General features: G+C 33.1%; 1 protein-coding gene across 2 annotated transcripts in view; it reads right to left on the minus strand.

Annotated features, from left to right (window-relative positions):
- The window catches only part of ZC3H13 (zinc finger CCCH-type containing 13), a 97,991-nt gene that overhangs the window by 55,680 nt on the left and 20,141 nt on the right, over positions 1-22,170 (minus strand). For both annotated transcript variants that reach the window (XM_025364296.1, XM_025364297.1), the window contains exons 5-6: positions 9,468-9,576; positions 527-666 (exon numbers count right to left, since the gene is read on the minus strand). In XM_025364296.1, the coding sequence (XP_025220081.1) occupies positions 527-666; positions 9,468-9,576 (249 nt within the window). The remainder of the gene's footprint in view (positions 1-526; positions 667-9,467; positions 9,577-22,170) is intronic.

Here is a 22,170-nt window from a genome sequence, read left to right on the forward strand (position 1 = left end):
CTACAAAAAAAGTTTGAAATAAAAATAATAAATTACAATAGCCACTATCTGTTGATATTAGTCTGACTCCTGAATCCATGATTTTAAGCAATATAACTGTTCTAACATATACCAGTTTCAATTAAGTAAATTAAAATCATAAAATTTCAAAATCTCCTCAGAAAAATCATAAATTATATTTAAAATAACTGTATCTTCACTTTTCAGAAAAGAAACAAGGTATTCTAGAAATAGCATGGGCCTGAAACAGACCTATGTAGATTCAAACCCCATGTTACATTAGCTGATGACTCTAGGCAACAAACTCTCAGCTTTGCTCACCTATTCAATAACACAAATATTTGATACTTATCTAACAGAATAACGTGAAGATTAAATGAATATATATGGAGTAGTACATATATAGTGGATTGATCAATATATCAGTATGCTAGTATAATTTAAGATGTAGCAAGAAGCTGCATTATCTGATCAATACGAATGCTGCTATTAAGTACTAACATATTTATTGCAATAAATAGCATACCTCCTTTTTAATGATAATTTCTTCTCTCTTCTCCATGTTTTCTTGCTCCAGCTTCATTAATTCCCTCTGTATCTTCTGACGCTTCATTTCCAATGATAATTCATGAACATAATCATAATTAATATCTCCATTGTCAGAATCTTTAAAATAAAATTGCATTACTGTTATAAACTAGCATAATTATCTATGCCAAAAATCATACAGACTTTTTTCAACTAATTTCTTATGCAAATCTAAATGGCAGAGTCTTTCATCAGAATGACATACTTCTAAAAGATAAAAGAAACAGATACCATTTCTATAAAGGATTAAAATCACCATGGTTGATTTCTTTAAGAAAAGCCAAATATTTTTAAAGTTTCTGGGTTTTCTGGAAATAGTTTTGGGTTGGTTGCAAGTTGGGTTTTTTTGTTAGGAGATGGACTTTTAAAAGACAAAAGGCGCTCAGTTGCATTTCTAAGTCTTAAAGATACCAAAACCTTCAATATTTCATGCTGTATATGATGTGACTCATTACCTCCTTGATTTTCCTAAAGACACACTACTAAAATACATCATTCAAACTAAAGTAATATTAGTACTAATGTGTACATAAACTAATTTTTAAGGATTTATAACATTTTCTTCACAAGTGATTTGTACTATTTCCTTAGATCACAACTGTCCATCTCAATGGATCTGATGCCATATTTCTATTTCCATTTAATATTTTCTGATAAAAAGCTATGAAGATTGGTTAAAAAATCAAAAAAGAAGAGTGGTGTGCAGATCTATTTCATTAAAATATGTAGAAGTTACTGGCACTAGCACCCAGCCCCATCACCCTCATCTGCCAGAAATGCCCAGGAGCCTAGAGGTGGGAATTTCATTGACCACGTTGGATTTGACTGATCACAAACTGAGGTGCCTTCTCAAGCTATACTTCTAGCACTTTAGATCATGTCTTAACCTTGGGTAAAGAAATAAAATGAAGAACTAAAAAACAACAAACATAAGAAGTCCTACTTGACTGCTTAAAACCCAAGAAAATGAACATTGCTGTTATATATTGCTCACATGCATTAGAATGACAACTATTCATCATTCATGCTTGGGGACTGAGAGGGTAACCATATATATTCACTCCCTTTGTGACTAAGCCTGATATACTACTCATCTTATGTTGAAGAACGATGACAATTTCTCAGCAAATATATGAAATAGGCTAAATCATGTTTTTCAGTCAGAAAGCAATTACTAAATAATTAAGGGCAAGTAGTTTTCACTAGATAAAATGAAGATACTGAATTTAATTAAGTGAATACTAGCTATCTCCAGTTATTATTTTGTCCTCTATTGAGATACTTTACATCAGTCAATAATAGGAGTCAATGATCTAGTTTGATTATGTTCTTAAATTCAATAAAATTCCATAACCAAACGCCCAGGTAAAACAAAGGAAAGAGTAGTTAATAGAGAAGAATGATTAACAGTGTTTCTGAAGGTACTGTGTTATCAATAACGCACTGCCAATCTAATAATTCGCAACTGGAAATATCACCAACACAGAACACATAAAAACCAGCTTTCAGTTCTCAATCTTCAACTATCCAACCAACGGGGAGAGGCCTGAGCAGTTAAAATATATGTCTAAGTCAGTCAGGCGCAGTGGCTCACGCCTGTAATCTCAGCACTTTGGGAGGCCGAGGAAGGCAGATCATCAGGTTAAGAGATCAAGACCATCCTGGCCAACATGGTGAAACCCTGTCTTTACTAGAAATACAAAAATTAGCTGGGCATGTTGGTGTGCGCCTGTAGTCCCAGCTTCTCAGGAGTCAGAGGCAGGAGAATCGCTTGAACCCGGAGGTGGAGGTTGCAGTGAGCTGACATCGCGCCACTGCACTCCAGCCTGGCGACAGAGCAAGACTCCGTCTCAAAAAAAAAAAAAGTCTAGTCAATGTAGTAAACATAACTAATATAGTTTGCTCAGAAGAAAAGCTCTCAGGTCTTTATTCTGAAGGTGCTTATTTTATGCATATAATGAAAACTCAGATGTTTTCCTAACCTGTAAGAGATGGACTACAAGACAGGCACATTGTAACTGACAGTATTTTGACAGCAGAAGAAAAAACAGGAAGTACAAAATCCAGGATGGAATTCAAAAACAAGAGTCTGAAGCAAGTTAATAGATTTAGAAAATGTCTCTCATGTAGCTTCAGGTTATCATTAAAATTTTGCCTTATAAAAATTGATTCACATAAATGATTCTAAGTCATCAGAAAAATATTAAGTATAATTAGAATGGTATATTTAACAAGGTAGATATTTTTAAGAATATACAACAGAAAAATATATGCAACACAAAAGAAAAGGTTATGATTCTTTCTATATAAAGAATTCTTACTAATTAACAGAACAGGCAAAGGATATTACAAGGCAATTCACAAAGAGAAAGAAATGAAGAAAGTATATACATATTTTTTCATGTATTTAGGAGCCTTTTTTTCTAATTATAATATTAATTGTTGGTAAAGGTACAAATAAAGGACATACTCATTCTCTGGTGGTAGCAATGTAAACTAGTACATCTATCTTGTAAAATTATTCGTCAATATGGGTAAAAGACTTAAGAACATCAATACTCTTTAATACAGCAACTTCTAGTAATTTATTGTATAAAAATAATCATAGATATATAAAAGGTTTATGTGTAAGGATTAAAAACTATAAATATTTGTGAATTGCCTTGTTATACCATTCGAATTATATTTAACCTTTTTCCAATGAATTAGAATCATTTATGCGTATCAGTTTTTAAAAGGCAATTGTAGCAATAACCTCAAGCTGTCTGAGACGTTTTCTAAATTTATTAACCGATTTCAGACACTTGTTTTTGAATTCCATTCTATATTTTGTACTTTCTATCTTTATGATACATTCTCATTTACTTTAGCAAGTCTTCAATAATTCTGAATATGCAGAGTAAAATATGAAATTTCCCTTATATTCCTCCTATGGCCATCCTTACTCCAGTGATAGCACTACTAACAGTTTAGTGTCATATGCATGAAAATAATGCTTTACATTTTTCCCTTTAACATTCAACACTGCCTTATAAACAAGGTCTTTCCAAGTCATAGAGTTCAACTATCTTCATTTTAACGCCTGCAAAGCATTTCATTAATATGATCACACTTTATCATAGCTTACTTAAAGGGTTTCCTTCTTAAAGACAGATGAACTGTTTTCAATATTTCGATGTTAAAAACAAGACTTAGATGAACATTTTGATATATACTTTGGTTCTACTTTGGTTCAAGTACAAGTATTTTTCTATGACATTATTTCTCAGACTACATTGCTGGACTGAAAATAACTATACTTCTATTTCTAGTATCACCAAACTGTACTCCAAACTGCTTTATCAATGTAAACCCTCACTTGAAAACATTAATATTCTTCACTTCTGCCAAACTGATGGGTGAATAATCCTATCTCTTTATTTTCATCAATATTTCCCTGCAGTAAGATTGAGCATTTATTGGCCATTTCTTTTTCTCCTGTGAGTTACCTATCCGATACATATATATTTTTACTCATTTTTAAACTAGGCTGTCTTTTTCTTATGTATTTGTAGAAACTCATTATGTCTATATAGTGTCTTTATTAATGCTTACACATGTTACATGTGTCAAGTATTTTCTTTTCACCTTTCATCTGTTTTTAACTTCTGCATTTTGTTACCCAGAAACTCCCAGTTTTATGTAATCAAATGTTTGTGACTTCTGGGTTTTATGCCCTATTTAAGGAGGATGTACTAACCTCCAAGATTACCAAAATACTTTCACACATTCTACTGCAATGATACTTCTGCTTTTTATGTTACTTCATTAGTCCTTAAGAACACATGCTGAGCAAATACAAGAAGTTTAAGGAACCAAATAAAAACCACAGACTTCGGAGTGGGGACTGGAAATATAGAGAGCAACCAGATAATCAAAAGTTTTACAGGCATAGTTAGAATTTGTACTTGCTCCTTAAGGCAATGGGAAATTAGGGAATTTGAAACAGGAAAATAAAATGAACATTCAATTTATTCTTTTAAAAGACTGTTCTGCAATTCATAGAGTGGGAGAAAATACTCACAATATATTTATATATCTGATAAAAATCTCATATCCAGAAAACATAAAGATTCCTCTAATTAACAACAACAACAACAACAACAAAACAGGTAACACAATAGAAGAATGGCAAACATTTGGAATAGACACTTCACAAAATAGGGTGTACGATGGTCAGTGAACATGTGAAAAAGTTTTCAACTTCATTAGGAAAATGCAAACTAAAACCACAGTAAGATACCACTACAAAATTTTAGAATAGCTACGATGAAAAAGGCAAAAATACCATATGGGTAACTAGTACAACCATTTTTGATTTGAAACTATCTACTAAAGAGGAACATATACATACTCAATGGCCCAGAAATTCCACTTCGAACCATAAACTCAAGAGGAATGGGTATGTGTCTGTACATGTTTACCAAAAAATATGTTTAAGAATAGTAACAGCACCTTGTTATACATAATAGCACCAAACTGGGAATTACTTAAATGTTCATCAACAGTAGACTAAATTATGGCACGTTCATACAAAAAAACACTATATAGCAATAAGAACTAATGAATGATATGTGAAATAAAGTACAATCTCAGATAATGCTGTTAACAAAAGAAGGTAGGCACAAAAAGAGTACATGCTGTCAATTCTATTTATATAGAGCTCAAACAGACAAAACTAATTAATGGTGCTAGAAATCAGGACAGCAGTTACCTTTGGGAGGTGAGGGTAAGGAGCAGTGACTAGAAGAAAACACAAGGAGACTATGGGAAAATAGTAATTTACTACTTACTGATCTGAGTGATGGTTTTACAAATGCGTTCAGTTTGTGAAAATCCAATGGTTTGGACACATGTATTGTGTATTCCTCTGAACATATAGTATACTTCAGTAAAAAGACTTTTTAAGAAAGATTATTCTTGTTTTAAAGTGGAGAATAAATTAGGAGACAAAACTATAAACAAGGGATGGGATTAGGAGGTTATTTTGGTAAAATAAATTTATAGACAATAAACAAATACCTTAAGAACGAGAATGTTAGGAGTAAATCAAGAGGAACAGATGGTTTTCAATGGTATTTGGTATATAAAACTATCTGGTAAATGCCTGCGTGGAGGGAAAGAAGGAGTGTCAGTGATGACTCTCAGGACTGTTGGTATCTGGTAGGAAAAGTGATGCCCTTAAGATACATAACTCAGATGGAGATGCCCAGTTGGTCAATGCTAAACTGAGAGCTCCAGATTTTGGAGTCACTACACATACGATGTTAATGAAGCACTGGGAGCATGATTTCATCTAGAAGAAAAAATTAAAAGTGAGAAAAGAAGATGGGTAGGCAATAGGAAAACAACCAAGTTTGCAAAGCTGTTCTTATAGACAAGTGATTCTCAGAGGGGGTCTGAGGATAGTGGGGAGGTCCCTGAGACAATTTCAGGAGTTCTACAAAATCAAACTACTTCTATAACACTATATTGTTTGCCTGGTGTACTCATTCTCCCATGAGTAGATAGTGAAGTTTTCCAGAATATGTGATGCGGTTAACAGGTGGAATGTAAGGCATGTAATGTAATGTAATGTAAGGCAGGTAAGAAAATCTACCTATCAACTATAAAGCCAGACATTAAAATAATTTGCAAAATGATGCAAAACACTGCCACCTCCTCACAATTATTATTTTTTACTTTGCAAAATAGTTATTTTTCATAATAGCGTATATTGGATTTTTATATGTCATTGTTAAATTAATGAATAAATACATATTTTAAAATTTTCTCAGGTTCATAATATGACAGTTATGGAAACATAAAATACACAAAGACAAAAGTTATTCGGGGGTTCTGAAAAAGCATATAAAAGTGGCCTAAAAACCAGAAAGTTTATAAATATACCAATTTCTTCTGAACCCAGCTAAAACTGTTATTCTGGTTAGAATGACAATGCAGAAGGTAAGTCTATGAAACCAGTTTAGTCTCACTATCCAGGGACTGGGGCACCTAACTCAATGCTTTTCAATATTCCCTCAACAGATACTTTCAAATCACAGAGATACACAATGGTCAAAACCTGTGCGTTTCAATCAAGGGAAAGCAAAAGAAATTCCTATTAAAGACATTTACACTCACCTTTTAGAAGAATTTCCTATATAAAAGGCTCTTGAAGTAAAATCACTGTTAAGTGCAAATCCTTGGGAATCAACATTTAAGGGGCAGACAGAATACAAGGAGTCTCTATGTAAGACTGAAGGGCTTGAACAGGAAGATAGAAAACTGAAGAGTGATAAATAGAAGCCAAAAGAGTCTTTTTCAAGAAAACAGGAGCTCTTGATGTGTCAAATGCTGTAGAATGGTTGTTTAAGATAGAAACAAGTATATCTCCATTTATTCAGCAAAGAGGAGGTCATTAGTGACTTTCAAAAGCAGTTTTAGTGGAGAGTTGGGTCAGAAAACTGAATAATAAGTATCAGGTGAAACAGTATCAAGTAGAAATAGTAAAGTACAGAACTGTTTTAAGAATTTAGTTGTTAAGTGGGGATAAGCAGGATAGCGACTAACAGTAATAGAGGGAGGAGTGTATCATAAATGAACAAGATTGCTGAGGTGGGAGGAAATTAGATCTACAACACAAAGGAATTATTCATCAACCTTATACAGCAGGAAGGAGGCCGTTTACACAGCATAAGAGGGAAGTAAAAAAGTTTAGGCAAGAATAAAAAATTAATTTGAAGGTGGGGTAGGAGGAAGTTGAGGGAATTCCTAAAGATTTCCATCATTTCTGCTTAGTAGATAGCAAAAAAGAGAAATGAAAGCATAGATTTATGGAGAAGGTTTGACATACCTACTATGAAGAAAAATAACAGACTTGGGCTTTTCTGAACCTTTCATATTTTCAACAATTATTAATTATTGTAACAACAATAGAAAAAAACTTAAAGATAAGAAGTATCAAATACATTTTAAAATGTTTTTTATGCAAAAAAAGTAAAATGAAAAGAAAGGATGCTCGGCTGTGTTAAGAGGTAATCCCTTAGTATTTAGGAAAAGTTAGCTCTCCAAACTTGAACAGTTATGGTTTATAATATTTTATTTAAATATACTAATTAGTTGGTGAAACCCCGTCTCTACTAAAAAATACAAAAAACTAGCCGGGCGAGGTGGCGGGCGCCTGTAGTCCCAGTTACTCGGGAGGCTGAGGCGGGAGAATGGCGTGAACCTGGAAGGCGGAGCTTGCTGTGAGCTGAGATCCGGCCACTGCACTCCAGCCTGGGCGACAGAGCGAGACTCTGTCTCAAAACAAAAAAAAAAAAAAAAATATATATATATATATATATATACACACACACACACACACACACTAATTAGTCAACTAAAATGGGAGAGTATAGCTGCCTTTATTGCTATTTTATAGAAGTGGTATTACGTTGGATTATGACATCCTGAGTAACCATAAACAAGTTTCCTATTTGTTCTTAGAAGCAATTTTTTAACAGCACTGTCCAAAGATGGAACAGGTTTCCTTTGAGTACTGATGTAACAATTACCAGAAAAATGTATTTATAATACTTTACAAGTGTTAGTCTATTAAGTCTTTAGAGCTAATTCTGAAATATAGTAGTTAATATTTTAGTCTTGTAGCTTCTCAGTTCTCTGTCATAAGGACTCGACTTGGCCCCGGTAACTCAAAAGCAGCCACAGACAGTATGTAACCAAACGGATGGACATGGCTGTGTTCCAATAAAACTTTATTTGCAAAAACCAGTGACTGGCCCACACACTCTAGTTTTCTAATCCCTGGTCTAAGTTTTCAGCTTCTCACTGAAAAAGTCGCTAAATTCTTAAGATCTTTAGTTTTGTCATCTGTAAGTAGAGTAACAAAGCTATTGAGATAATAAGACAATTATATAAATTACATTAAATTGTCCACCCCCATTCAATGCATTTAACAAATACAAGTTTTCTTTCTCTGTGTTTGGTAATATGACGTTATGGTACCCATCTTTCAGAACATCAAAGAGGTGGAGAAAACATTCAAGGAGTGGAAAATAAAAGCTTATTTGTTAAGATGATGACTCAAAAATGACTTTGCTCCCACCTCAGCTTCCCAAGTAGCTGGGATCACAGGCATGCACCACCGTGTCAGGCTAATTTTTTTGTTATTTTTTTGTAGAGATGGGGTCTTTGTTGCCCACCCTGGTCTCAAACTCCTGGGCTAAAGTGGTACTCCAGCCTTAGCCTCCCAAAGTGCTGAGATAATAGGCAGGAGGATTGCTTGACTCCAAGAGGCTAAGCTGCAGTGAGCCATGATCATACCACCATCCTCCAGCCTGGGTGACAGAGTGAGACCATGCCTCAAGAAAAAAAAAATTTTGGTAATTTTTTATTAATAAATCCAGGTCTCTGTCTCCATCTGATTTTGATTTCTTCTGAAAGATACAAATCAAACATTTCTTGGAAATAACTTTCCTAAGTCCTTAAGATTTAAAAATCTCATTTATAATATTTTATGTAAAACAAATTTAGATTTCCTTTTAAGCTTAGTGTTAGGAATTTTTAAATTTACATATGCAATACAATCCTGAAGGGCTGTAATGCTGCACAATAAAGTTCTAGAGGAAAAACTAGGAAGGGAAAATTAAAATATGCAATGCAAACCACTTTCCCTGCCTTTGTACAGCTACTATATGCCAGTTTTTGCCTTATAATTCAGTAAGATAAAAACATGTCAATAAGATGATTCTGAAACAAGAGGGAGATCACAGTTGAAAGGTGTTCTGAAGCCCACAAAAACTCTACAAAGTAAATAATCAATAATTCATCATTTAAACCAAGATTCTGAAACTCACCATCTCTATTAGTTTCCCATTCTACATTTTCTTCTTCACTTTCCGGAGTTCTCTCCTTAGTGATTTTTATGTCTTCCTTTTCCCTATGTCTCCCTCTTGAAGATTCTTTCTAAAAAAGTACGTACATACATTCAGATTACTATATTTTTAAAAATTATATGAGGTAGTTTATTGTAATAGAGAACATTTTAATTTCATTTATCTCTGTTTCATCAAAGAATCAGTTTTGTAAATAGTCACTTATCTACTAAGTAGAGAAAGTGACAAGTTCTAGTTGAGCACCACAATGAAAAAGACTATACTCCAACTATTTTACTAAAGAACAAAAACTTTGCTAAATAACAAAAACTAAAAGAGATATAGACTACACTATATCTATTTTACTAAAGAACAAAAACTTTAAATATTAAAGAGTAGCTAAGATGTGCAAATATGCAATGCAAATCTAATACTTTAACAAGCTTGTGACATTCAGCTACATACTAAGTTTCCATGTGAAAATTACTGGGGAAAAGACAGTTTAAAATGAATAAAATACAATGGAAGGATTTGTAAGTGATTATATTTTAAAATGACAAAAAAGGGATAAGCCATTCATCACAGACTTCTAAAAATAACTGATCTAGGACTTGTCATATATTCAAGTAATTGCCATTTTCCTAGACACCTAGGGATAAATCCAAACTCATTCAATAGTATTACAAAGGTTTACAAAAAGATATTTTACCCATTTTGATGAAACCAAATGGTATCTAAAACAGTCAGCAAATTAGTCCTCACTACTGCTGCTAAAAAACAGGTTTTACATTTTATTCCAGGTATAAAAGCAGCTCACAAAAAAGGACAAAATTAATTCAGATTATAAAAGTCAATTAAATGTCCTATTACATAAGAACTCCAAATCATATTTTACTAGGTGGTGAGAAAATAAAAGTAACCAGTGTTATGTAATTGTTATCTTCCAACACAGTAAAAGTCTCACTTTTACTAACATTATAAATACTACGAAAGACACATATACACAAGGATATTAAGTGCTCAAATTTCTTTCTGAGCATTACTAATCATAAAATTTGGCTGCTTAAAACACAAATTAATTTCACTTTGTAGTTTTCTTTTTAAAGAACTCTAGTATAAATAACTGCCCCTAAATTCTACATATTTAGGCATGAAGTCATATTGTAAATATTACTGACAAAATTTGTATTTGATTGCTGGTAAGACAACAGAGGCTGACGAAAATAATTTGTAAGTTATATGAGAGTAAAACCTGCCATGAAAAAAATGGTAAAGAGTCAAGAAAATAGAAATGGGCCTTTACTTGCACAGAAGACAAAAGGAAGAAATATAATTTATTTTTACTCTTAAAAAATTCTGTGGAACATCAGTGAAGAACTATCCTACATCCCAAACAATTTTTGAATGTTCTATGAATTAAACCCGCTATAAACAGACATTACTGAGTAACTATGCCAAAAATATTTAATAGGAGGTTATCTCCAAATTATTAAATAACATATTCTGTGCTTTCTGTCCACTTAAAAGTATGTGAAATCCAACTGCAAGTCTAGCTAAAAAGGGTGTCACAGCAGTAGTGCTAGTGCTGCAAAATAAATCTATAAATTTGTAACATTATTTTTTATCAGATTTAGAGCCAGAAATGTTGTATCAATAAATGTCATTAATGATATATGTAAATATTTCATATTTACCCTAAACATTAAAATTAAAATTTTTGAAATGTCCATGTTTTTCAACATGGACTAGCATCATGTTTTCTGATGCTACTCCCAGAGATCATATATAACTTCTATTATTAGGTACCAGAGACTGAATGCACGCTTAAACAGGTGATGGAATTTCAAGTTCTTACTTCAAATCATAATACAGGAAATTACTTTGGTAACATTTATTAAGAAGGTCTAGCTCATTTAAAAAACATCTTATTTCCTAACTTTCTCCACTTCAACAATGTGTATACTTGTTTAGGTATGTTATTCCTTTTATCAAATAAAGTTATTTCCCCTTTTCTCTTATATTCAAATAAAGAGGGTATAGTATTACTTGTCCAACGTAGTGTAGCACGGTCTACTATTCCACCTTGCTGTATTTCTTGAACAGAATGGCTTCTCATGTTCTCTTAAATCCAAACATATTAATTAAAAGTATAACCTATTGATTACTATGTGTTCTAAATTAGTCATCCTGGAACATCAAAGGGTTGAAATACTTGAAGAACTACAGTATTTTAGCCAAAACCCTTGGGACCAGATATTCTAGAGTTTAGATTTTTTTTTTTTTTTTTTTTTTTTTGCTTTTCAAAGCATATTAAGTAGTACTACTGTTCCAGTGGAGTTTGGAACAGTAGCCTGTGACCAAACATACTAACATTTTTGCAGCAAAACACAGAAATTCACCACTTTTACAAAAACCATAATTAAATTTATTTCAATTAAGACCAGGCCTTGCTCCTACATGTCTGTGCCTTAGGAAAAATGTTTGGTTTTAAGTTTCTTGAATTTCAGAAATGTAACACATGATTTTAGATGTTTATATTACTTTCATTTCCACTCTTATATGCACGTTTATTTCTTGAACATTATATGTGTGGGCAGATTATGTTTATCATCAATTTTAGATAAAAAGCAGGCATTACAAAGAATATGAAATAAAAAGGAAGTGTCAAGACTAAGAGAGTTCAGAACCATTATTAGTAACTAAGTTTAAAAATGGTTAGGAGCCTGTGTAAGTAATATAATCCAACCTCCTACTCTACGTAGAACAATTTTCCATAACATTTATATAGCTATAGAAGCCCTCTATTAGAAGACTCTTGGGCGCAAAAATCTTGGCTCTCTACTCTTGCACCCTTTTGTCCCATTTCCAGACAGTTCTAATTATTAGAAAATTATTTCTTATGCCCAGTGCATCTTTCTTAACCTCTCTAGAGGTTACACCTCTCTAGAATTTCTACTGATTGGGACTAGTTCTAACCTCTGGAATCATGCAAAACAAATCTAATACTTCTTTCATGTGCTAGACCTTTCCTCATCACTCTTACATCTTCTCTGGGCATACTAATCTGCCAGTGTGCTTCAATGAAATACGATACCCCAAATTAATCTAGTCTTGTCAGAACAGCATAAAGCGTACATCTTCCAACTCCCCTTAGAATTGAAATTATACTTGTATTAATGAAGTCTAACTTGTTTTTGCAGAGAAGAATGGAGCTTCAACTAAGAAACTATAATCTCCTAAACTATACAAATTTGAACTATTATTTCACATAAAATGAAGCCTATAAATAGGGTAAACTTCAGGCTAATAGTGAAATCATTAAATAGTGACTTACTAATAGTGACTTACTAATAGTGAAATCATTAAAGACCAAATATTCACTCTTGTTTTCATTTCTTACAGCTCCGCTATTCTTAATGTTGACTTCACATTAAGGTTTATTTCTTACCATAAGAAGCAGCAATCTGGGTCTCCTCAATGTATCTCTCTCACAAGCACAAAGAATTATTTCCTTCAGAGCAACCAGGCCAACTTCAGTCACATGGCCACCTCTGTATAAATAATTGCTATTAAGGTAATAGCCATAGGATAAACAGCTTAGGCCTGCTTCCTGAATCAACTGAACTAGCAAGGGGAATGGGATTATTATAACTGGATTTAACTAATCAAGGCCCAGCCATGAAAGTGGGATCAATTCCCCAAATCACAATGCTGATACAAAATGAAAAAATGGTGGAACGGGTTCTGGGGAATCCAAAGCGATATGCATGACACTTCATACTGCACTTCACTTCCTCATGGTACAATGCCACACTTTTGATAACTTCAACGGCTATAACAAGACAGAATTTCCAACTTAATAAAAATTTCTCCTTTACTATTCACATTTCCGACCCTTCTTCTAGGATCTTTTTCCATCTTCCTGATGTATATACTTTTAAACATTCTCTATTTTGTGAAGATCTGTTGGCAGTAAACACTCTCAATTTTATTTGAAAAAGGTCTTTATTTTATTCTCATTATTGAAAGCCAGACTCTGGTACATACTTTCGGTTCACAGGTTTATCTCAGTACTTTGAAAATATTGGCTGAGGCAGGAGAATGGCGTGAACCCGGGAGGCGGAGCTTGCAGTGAGCTGAGATCTGGCCACTGCACTCCAGCCTGGGCGGCAGAGCGAGACTCGTCTCAAAAAAAAAAAAAAAAAAGAAAAGAAAATATTATTTCACTGCCTTTTAGCTTCCATTATTTGTTACTGATGACATCCTGTTGCTTTTTTGCATGGGGATTTGTCTTTCTATATCTAGAGGTTTCTAGTATTTTCTCTCTATCTCTGATGTTTTGCAGTTTCATTATAATATTCTATCTGTGATGTACTGCACATCTTGTATCTGTAGATTTATGGTTCATCAATTATGGAAAATTCTCAGCTACTATTTCTTAAAATGTTGCTTCTCCAGCATTCTTTTTTTTTTTTCTTCTGGGTTTCCAATTAGATGTATATTGAATTTTCTAGGTATTTCCCCCATGTTTTCAAACCTTGTCAATACTTTCCATAACTTCTCTTTATGTGACGAATTCTGGAGAAATTCTTCAGCTGGCAACTATTGTCAGGTCAAGTCACTCTATTCCATACCAGTGCAATTAACTTTCTATGCCTAAAATCAACTCTACATTTATCCCTAACAGTTTCTGAGCTTCCTATATAACCACACCTCCTATATTGGATTTACTTACATCTTTCCACAATTACTTGGAGAAATTTCCTTTGAAGTTAATATATAAAAATTATCTCAGAACATTTAGTCAAAGAATGATTCAATTATTTGTATGTCAATAACATTCTCATCTGCCACTAATATTCACTTATAAACATCTATACAAATCTATCCATTACTAAAGTTATCATTCATGTAATAATTCCATATTTATTATATTGACATCAGAGGATTTTAAACATTCAATGTTTTTCACAAAACTTTGTTTTCTTCTTCTATCATCCATCTATCTACCTCTCTTATTGATCTTATCTATCTATCCTATCTATCCATCTATCTACTTGAGACAGGGTCTTGTTCTATGACCCAGGCTGAAGAGCAGTGGCACAATCATGGCTCACTGTAGTCTTGACCTCTTGGGCTCAAGCAATCCTCCCACCTCAGCCTCCCATAGCTGGAACTACTGGTACACACCATTATGCCCAGCTAATTAAAAAAAATTTTTTATTTGTAGAGACAGGGTCTCTCTATATTGCCCAAGCTGGTCTTGAACTCCTGGGCTCAACCAATCCTCCTACCTCACTCTCCCAAAGTACTGGGATTACGCGTGATCCACGATACTAGGTCTAACCTCTTCTTTTATTTTAAAAGAATAATGCTATTCCAAATCCTACTGCTCTAAAAATAAACTTAGTTATAGAACATTAACATTATCAATGAATTTCTGGATTTTCTTTGAGCAGCTCTAGAATTAATGTTAATACCAATTTTTCTTCTCTGTCATTTAGTGCCACGTGGTATCTCAAAATTATTAACAAGTGAAGCAACTATTAATTTTAAAAAGATTAGGGTTTCCACCTTAATGTTTTCAAACCTTTATAATTGGACACATCTGATTAAAGCTAAAGAAAAAAAACACTTTATTAATCTAGTAAAATGGCCCATTGTTGTGCTTTGGCCTGAAACGTTAGCCCAACAGCCTGCTCAGTCTATACATAGTTTTAGAATATATATACACCTAATATTTTGAAATTTTGAAATTATTCACAGATCTGCAGTTCCAGTTCCTTTCAATATTACAGAAACAAAGACAGTATTTTAGTCCTATACTTAATGAAGCTGTAGTTTATTTTGTTTATACTAAAGAAAAATACCCAAATAGGATTATCAGAAATTCTTTTCATGAAGTGCTCATATAAATTAAATTAGCTCATCTCAGAAAAACCAAGAAATATACAGATAACCAAAATAACATCACTTCTAAAAAGTATGAAAAGAATTAAAGTGAAAAAGAAATAGTTATTAATACTTCTGTATCTATGTACCTAATAATACAGTAGTGAAGAGCAGAAACTATAGGAGATGGAGTAAAAGAGACAGAAACCTACTAATAAGATACTTTAACATAATGTTCTCAAACCAAAATAGATCAAATAGAGAAGGATCTTAAAAATATAGGATGCCCAAAGAATAGATGTTTTATATATATTTATAGAACCTAAAAACCAAGAACTAGAAAATATACCTTTTTTTAAAAGCACGGGTGGAAAACTGAGAAAAAGTGACTGTCTTAGGCTACAAAGAAAATCCCATCAAATTCAAAAATATGAAAAATAACATGAAAGTTACTTTTTAAAAATCAAAAGAAAACACACATAAACACATAAAAAACAAAAGACCCTTCAACCTGAAAATTTTAAAACATTCCATTAAACAATTCTTAGATAATGGCTGAAATCCAAATCTAGAGAGGAGAATTTCCTGAAAATAACTGTCAAAGTTTGACATATGAGATCCATGAGATTCAGCTAAAGCAGTTATCTGATAAGAACTTACAGCATTAAAGAACATAAATAAAAATGAAAACAAATGTTCAACAAATTCAACAACAAGAAAAAAATAGGCAACTATAGAAGGAATTTAAAAACCCAGAAATAAATGTTAGAAAGCACAAAGAAGGAACTAATATACAAATGTAAAAGCTGATTCTCTGAAAATAAACCACTGGCTAACCTAAACAAGAAAAAAGGGAGAAAGCACAAATTCAAAATCCTAAATGATGAAGTAAAATAATCACATAAATGCTCAATTAGTCATGACTAAGAACAAAGCAAAATGAAAAAATAAAACTATGAGGTGTTTATTAATTTTTTTTTTTTTTTTTGAGACAGGGTCTAGCTCTGTTATCCAGGCTGCGGTACAGTGGCACAATCTTGGCTCACTGCAACCTCTGCTTCCTGGGCTCAAGCCATCCTCTCACCTCAGCCTCCCGGGTAGCTGGGACTACAGGCACACACCATTACACCCGGCTAATTTCTGTATGTTCTGTAGGGATGGGATTTTGCCATGTTGCCCAGGCTGACCTTGAATTCCTGAGCTCAAGCAATCTGCCTGCCTTGGCCTCCCAAAATACTGGGATTACAGGCATGAGCCACTGTGCCCGGTGAGATACTGTGTCTGATAAGATTTCTTTACATAACTCTATGCAAACAAGTTTGAAAACTTAGAAAAAAACCGGATAAAATTTCTAGAAAAATACTATTTGCCAAAACTGACTTTAACAGAATCAAAAGTCTACATCATTTTTCAAAGAAAAAATAAAGTCAGTTAAAGAACTCCTTCATAAAACACTACCACACCCAGTGGGTTTCGCAGGGGAATTTTACCAATCCTTTAAAGAGCAGAAAATCTAAATGCACTTAAAATATCCCAGAGTAAAGAACTGGGAATATTTTGTTATTATCTGTACTATAGATGAAGTAGTATAGTGCTGTTTCAAAGCAGACCTGAATTAGCTGTAAATGTCCACTGTAAACTCTAGGGTAACCACCAAAAAAAGTAGAAAAAAATAAGTATAATTGATATGCTAAAAAAGAATGAAGGAAGAATCACATAAATGCTCAATTAAAATCACAAATTTTTAACCAAAAAAGGCACAAAACGAGTGAGAACAAAAACAGGAACAAAGAACAATGGCAATGAAGAGAAAACAGTAACAAATCTTGTATATATTACTTCAACTACATCAACAATCACTTTAAACATCAATGGTCTAAACATACCAATTAAAACATAGATATTCTCAGAGTGGATGAAAAAACAAGACCCAATGGTATGTTGTCTACAAGAAACCCACATATAAACACATATATTAATAGATTAAAAGTAAAGGAATGAAGAAAGGTATACTATGCTTACACTAATCAAAAAAGAGTAGGAGTAGGTATATTAATTTCAGACAGTGTAGACTCTAGAGCAAGGTAAGTTACCAGAGACAAAGAGGAGCATTGCACAATGATACAGAGGTCCATTCTCCAAAAACACATAACAATTCTTATGTCTATGACCCTACCATCAAAGCATCAAAAAACCTGAGGCAAAAACTGATAAAACTGCAAAGATAAATTCACTATTATGGTTGAGGATTTAACATCCTTCCATCATAAATGGAAAGATTCAACAGGAAGTCAGTAAAAACATAGTTGAACTCAACAGCACCATCAACAAACTTGATATAATTGATTATAGATGGCTTTATCTAACAACAGCAAAATACACATTCTTCTCAAGCTCATACAGATCATTCACCAAGACAGATCACATTCTGGGCCATAAAACACACTTAACAAATTTAAAAGAAATCATACAACGTCTGCTTTCAGCCACAATGAAATTAAACTAGAAATCCGTAACAAAGATTACGAAAATTCCCAAATGCTTCAACAACACAATTTTAATAAACACATTGGTCAAAGAATAAATTGCAAAAAAATTTTAAAGTATTTTAAGCTAAACGAAAATAAAAATATAACTTATGACAATTTATTGGATGCAGTGAACACTGCACCCAAAGAGAAAGATGTTTATAGCATTGAATGCATATATTAGAAAAGACAACCAAAAATCATTACTTTAAGCTTCCACTTCAGAAAACAAGAACAAATTAAACCCAAAGTAAGCAGAAGAAAATAAACTTAAAAATTATAATGAAAAAAGTCAATGAAATCGAAAACAGAAATTCAATAGAGAAAAATTAGCAAAACCAAATGCTGTTTTCTTTGAAAAGATCAATAAAATTAATCAGCTTCTAACCAGGCTAATTAAGAAAAAAGAAAGACATAAATTACCAATAAGAGAAACAAAGGAAGGGATCTCACTACAAATCCCATGAACATGAAAAACATGATAAAGGAATACTATGAATAACGCATGACTACAAACTTGACAACCTAGATGAAATGTGCCAATTCTTGAAAACTACAGGGTGCCAAAACTCACACAAGCAGAAGCAAGCAATTTAAGTAGGTACATACCTATTTTTAAAATTGAATCAATAATTAATAACCTTTCAAAACAGAAAGCACCAGATAGTTTACAGGCAAAGTCTACCAAATATTTCTGGAAGAAATTATACCAATCCTCTATAATCTCTTCAGAGATAGAAGAGATGGACTACTTCTTAACTCATTCTATGAGGTCAGCATTATCCTAATTCTGAAACCAGACAAAGACATTACAAAAAAACTAAAGACCAATATCTGTCAAGAATAACAGAAAAAATCCTTATCAAAAATATTATCAAATTAAAAAGTAACTATATAAAATGATGGATATGGAAATCTGCTTAACTGAAGGAATCATTTCACTATGTATATTTGTATCATAACATGTTATGCAAATTAGATATAATTTTAAAAGTCAAACTTAATAAAAAGTTAGTGAATCAAATCCCACAATGTATGTACCACAACCAAGAAGAATTTATCCTTGGTATGCAAGGCTGGTTCAACATTCAAAAATCAATTAATGTAACCCACCACATCAAGAGACTAACAAAGAAAACTCACATGATTATATCAGCAGCTAGATGAAAAGCATTTGATAAAGTCCAACACTCAGACATAATAAAAACTCTTGGTAAATTAGAAACAGAGGCAAATTTCCTCAACTTGATCATCTACAAAAAAGCCTACGGCTAGCATCACACCTAATGGTGAAAAATTAGAAGTTTTCCTGCTAACATGAGAAACAAGGCAAGGATGTACCCTCTCACTATTCCTTTTCATCAAACTGAAATTTCTCAAGCTCATACAGATCATTCACCAAGACAGATGACATTCTGGGCCATAAAACACACTTAACAAATTTAAAAGAAATCATACAACGTCTGCTTTCATCTAATGCAGTAAGACAAGAAAAGGAAATAAAAATAATACAGATTATTAAGAATGAAGACCAAAAGTGTCCAGAAGACATGATTATCTATGTTGAAATTCTGAAAGAACTAACAAAAGAACTTCAGGAATTAATTCTTTTTTCAAGATCTTCCTATAAAGTTCAAGAACTTTAAGACTTCCTATAAAGCAATAGCAATCAAGACAGTGTGAGACAGGCAAAAGAACTGACAAATAGATTAGTTCAGGTTGCAGAATACAAGGCTAATATACATAAAACCCAAAGTTTTGTTTTAAACTCAAAGTTCTGATTTAAACCCAATCACTTTCCTATATACAACAGTAAGTGGAATTTAAAATTAGAACACAATACCATCTTCATCAGTATACAAAAAAATGAAATACTTAAGGATAAATCTAGCAAAATACATATAAGACATACATGAGGAAAATTACAAAACTGATTAAAGAAATCAAATAACTAAATAAATGAAGAGTTATTCCATGCTCTTGGACAGAAGACTACATATCTGTCAAGATGTCAGTTCTTCCCAAATCAATAGATTAAATGTAATCCTCACCAAAAAACCCCAGCAAGTTATTTTGTAGGTACTGACATACTGATTCTATATGGAGACCCAGAATAGCCAACACAATACTGAAGAACAAAGTCATGAGACTGACACTACCTGACTTCAAGACTTCCTATAAAGCTATAGCAATCAAGACAGTGTGGGATGCGCAAAGAACTGACAAAACAGATCAGTGGAAAATAATAACAGCCCAGAAATAGGCTCCCACAAATATAATCAACTGATACTTAACAAAGAAGACAAACCAATTCAATGAAAAAAGGATAGTCTTTTCAACAAACAGTGCTGAAACAATTGGACAACCAAATGCAAAAAGAATCTAGACATAGACCTTACAGCCTTCACAAAAATTAACTTAAAATGGATCCTAGATCTTAATGTAAGACAAAAAAACAATAAAGCTCCTAGAAAGTGACATAAGAGAATATCTAGATGACCTTGGGTATGGCAGTGACATCTTAGACACATCATCAAACTATAATCCATGAAAGAAATAACTGATAACTGGACTTCATTAAAATTAAAAGCTTCTACTCTATTCAAAAAAAAAAAAAAAAAAAACACCATCAAAAGTAGAAGACAAACCACAGACTGGGAAAAATAAGCTCAGAAGTGTTGGGAAGAAGCCTCCCAAAATCTGGACATCAACTGGCCCCGAAACTGGTCATAAACAAAATCTCTGCAGCACTGTGACATGTTCACGATGGCCATAATGCCCACGCTGGAAGGTTGTGGGTTCAGGGGAATGAGGGCAAGGAATACCTGGTCAGCCCAGGGCAGAAAACTGCTTAAAGGCATTCTTAAGCCACAAACAATAGCATGAGCGATCTGTACCTTAAGGACATGCTCCTGCTGCAGTTAACTACCCAACCTATTCCTTTAATTCAGCCCATCCCTTTGTTTCCCAAAAGGGATATTTTTACTTAATTTAATATGTACAGAAACAATGCTAATGACTGGCTTGCTGTTAATAAACATATGGGTCAATACCTGTTCAGGGCTCTCAGCTCTGAAGGCTGTGAGACCCCTGATTTCCCACTTCACACCTCTATATTTTTGTGTGTGTCTTTAATTCCTCTAGTGCTGCTGGGTTAGGGTCTCCCGGACAGAGCTGGTCTCAGCACAGAAGACTTATTCAATAAGGACTGTTATCAAAAACATACAAAGAACTCTTAAAACTGAATAATAAGAAAACAACCTGATTTTTAAAAATGGGCAAAAGACCTGAACAATCTCACCGAAGATATACAGATGGCAAATAAGTATATGAAAAGATGCTCAACAGCTTATCTAACAGGGAAATACAAAGTAAAACCACAAAGAGATATCACTACGCACCTATCTGAATAGTCAAAATTCAATTCACTGACAACAATAAATGCTGGCAGGATGTGGAGCAACAGAAACTCTCATTCATTGCTGGTGGAAATACAAAATGATATAGCCACTTTAGAAGACAGTTGGCAGTTTTTTACAAAACTAAACATATTCTTATCATACAATCCATTAATTACACTCCTATTTATCCAAAGAAGTTGAAAACATATGTCCACACAAAAAGGTGCACGGAGATATTTATAGCAGCTGTATTCATAATTGCCAAAACTTGGAAACAACCAATATGTCCTTTGGTAGGTCAATGGACAAATAAACAGAATAGCCACACTTTACACTATGGACTATGAGTAATAATAATGTGTCCACGTAAGGTCACTGATCTCAACAATGCACCACTGGTGTGAGACACTGATAGTGGTGCAAGTTCTGCATATGCTGGGGGAGAAAGAGTTACGGGAAATCTCTGTATTTACCATTAACTTTTGCTGTGATCCTAAAACTGTTATAAAACATAGTGGTTTTTAAAAAAAAAAAAAAAAAAAAAAAACACAGAAAAGTGACAAATAAAATTACCTGTACTCGATATCTTAAGTAAAAGGTTTTCCCTAAAATACAGAATTTTTAAAACAGAGAAGAAAAAAAAAAGAGAGAGAGAATATGGGCAGGGGATACAGTAAATTACCTGTAAATACATGAAGATGCCCAATCTCACTCATAAGAGAAACATAATTAAAACTATAATAACACTTTTTCTATGAAATTGACAAAAAGACAAGTTTGAAAACACATACTAACAAAGCAAAGATGAAGTCAGTTGGCTCTGTGTGCTGCTGGCAACAACGTAAATGTCATTATGTAGTAAGA

The sequence above is a fragment of the Theropithecus gelada genome, chromosome 17 (assembly GCF_003255815.1).
Source record: "Theropithecus gelada isolate Dixy chromosome 17, Tgel_1.0, whole genome shotgun sequence".
Classification (NCBI taxonomy): domain Eukaryota; kingdom Metazoa; phylum Chordata; class Mammalia; order Primates; family Cercopithecidae; genus Theropithecus; species Theropithecus gelada.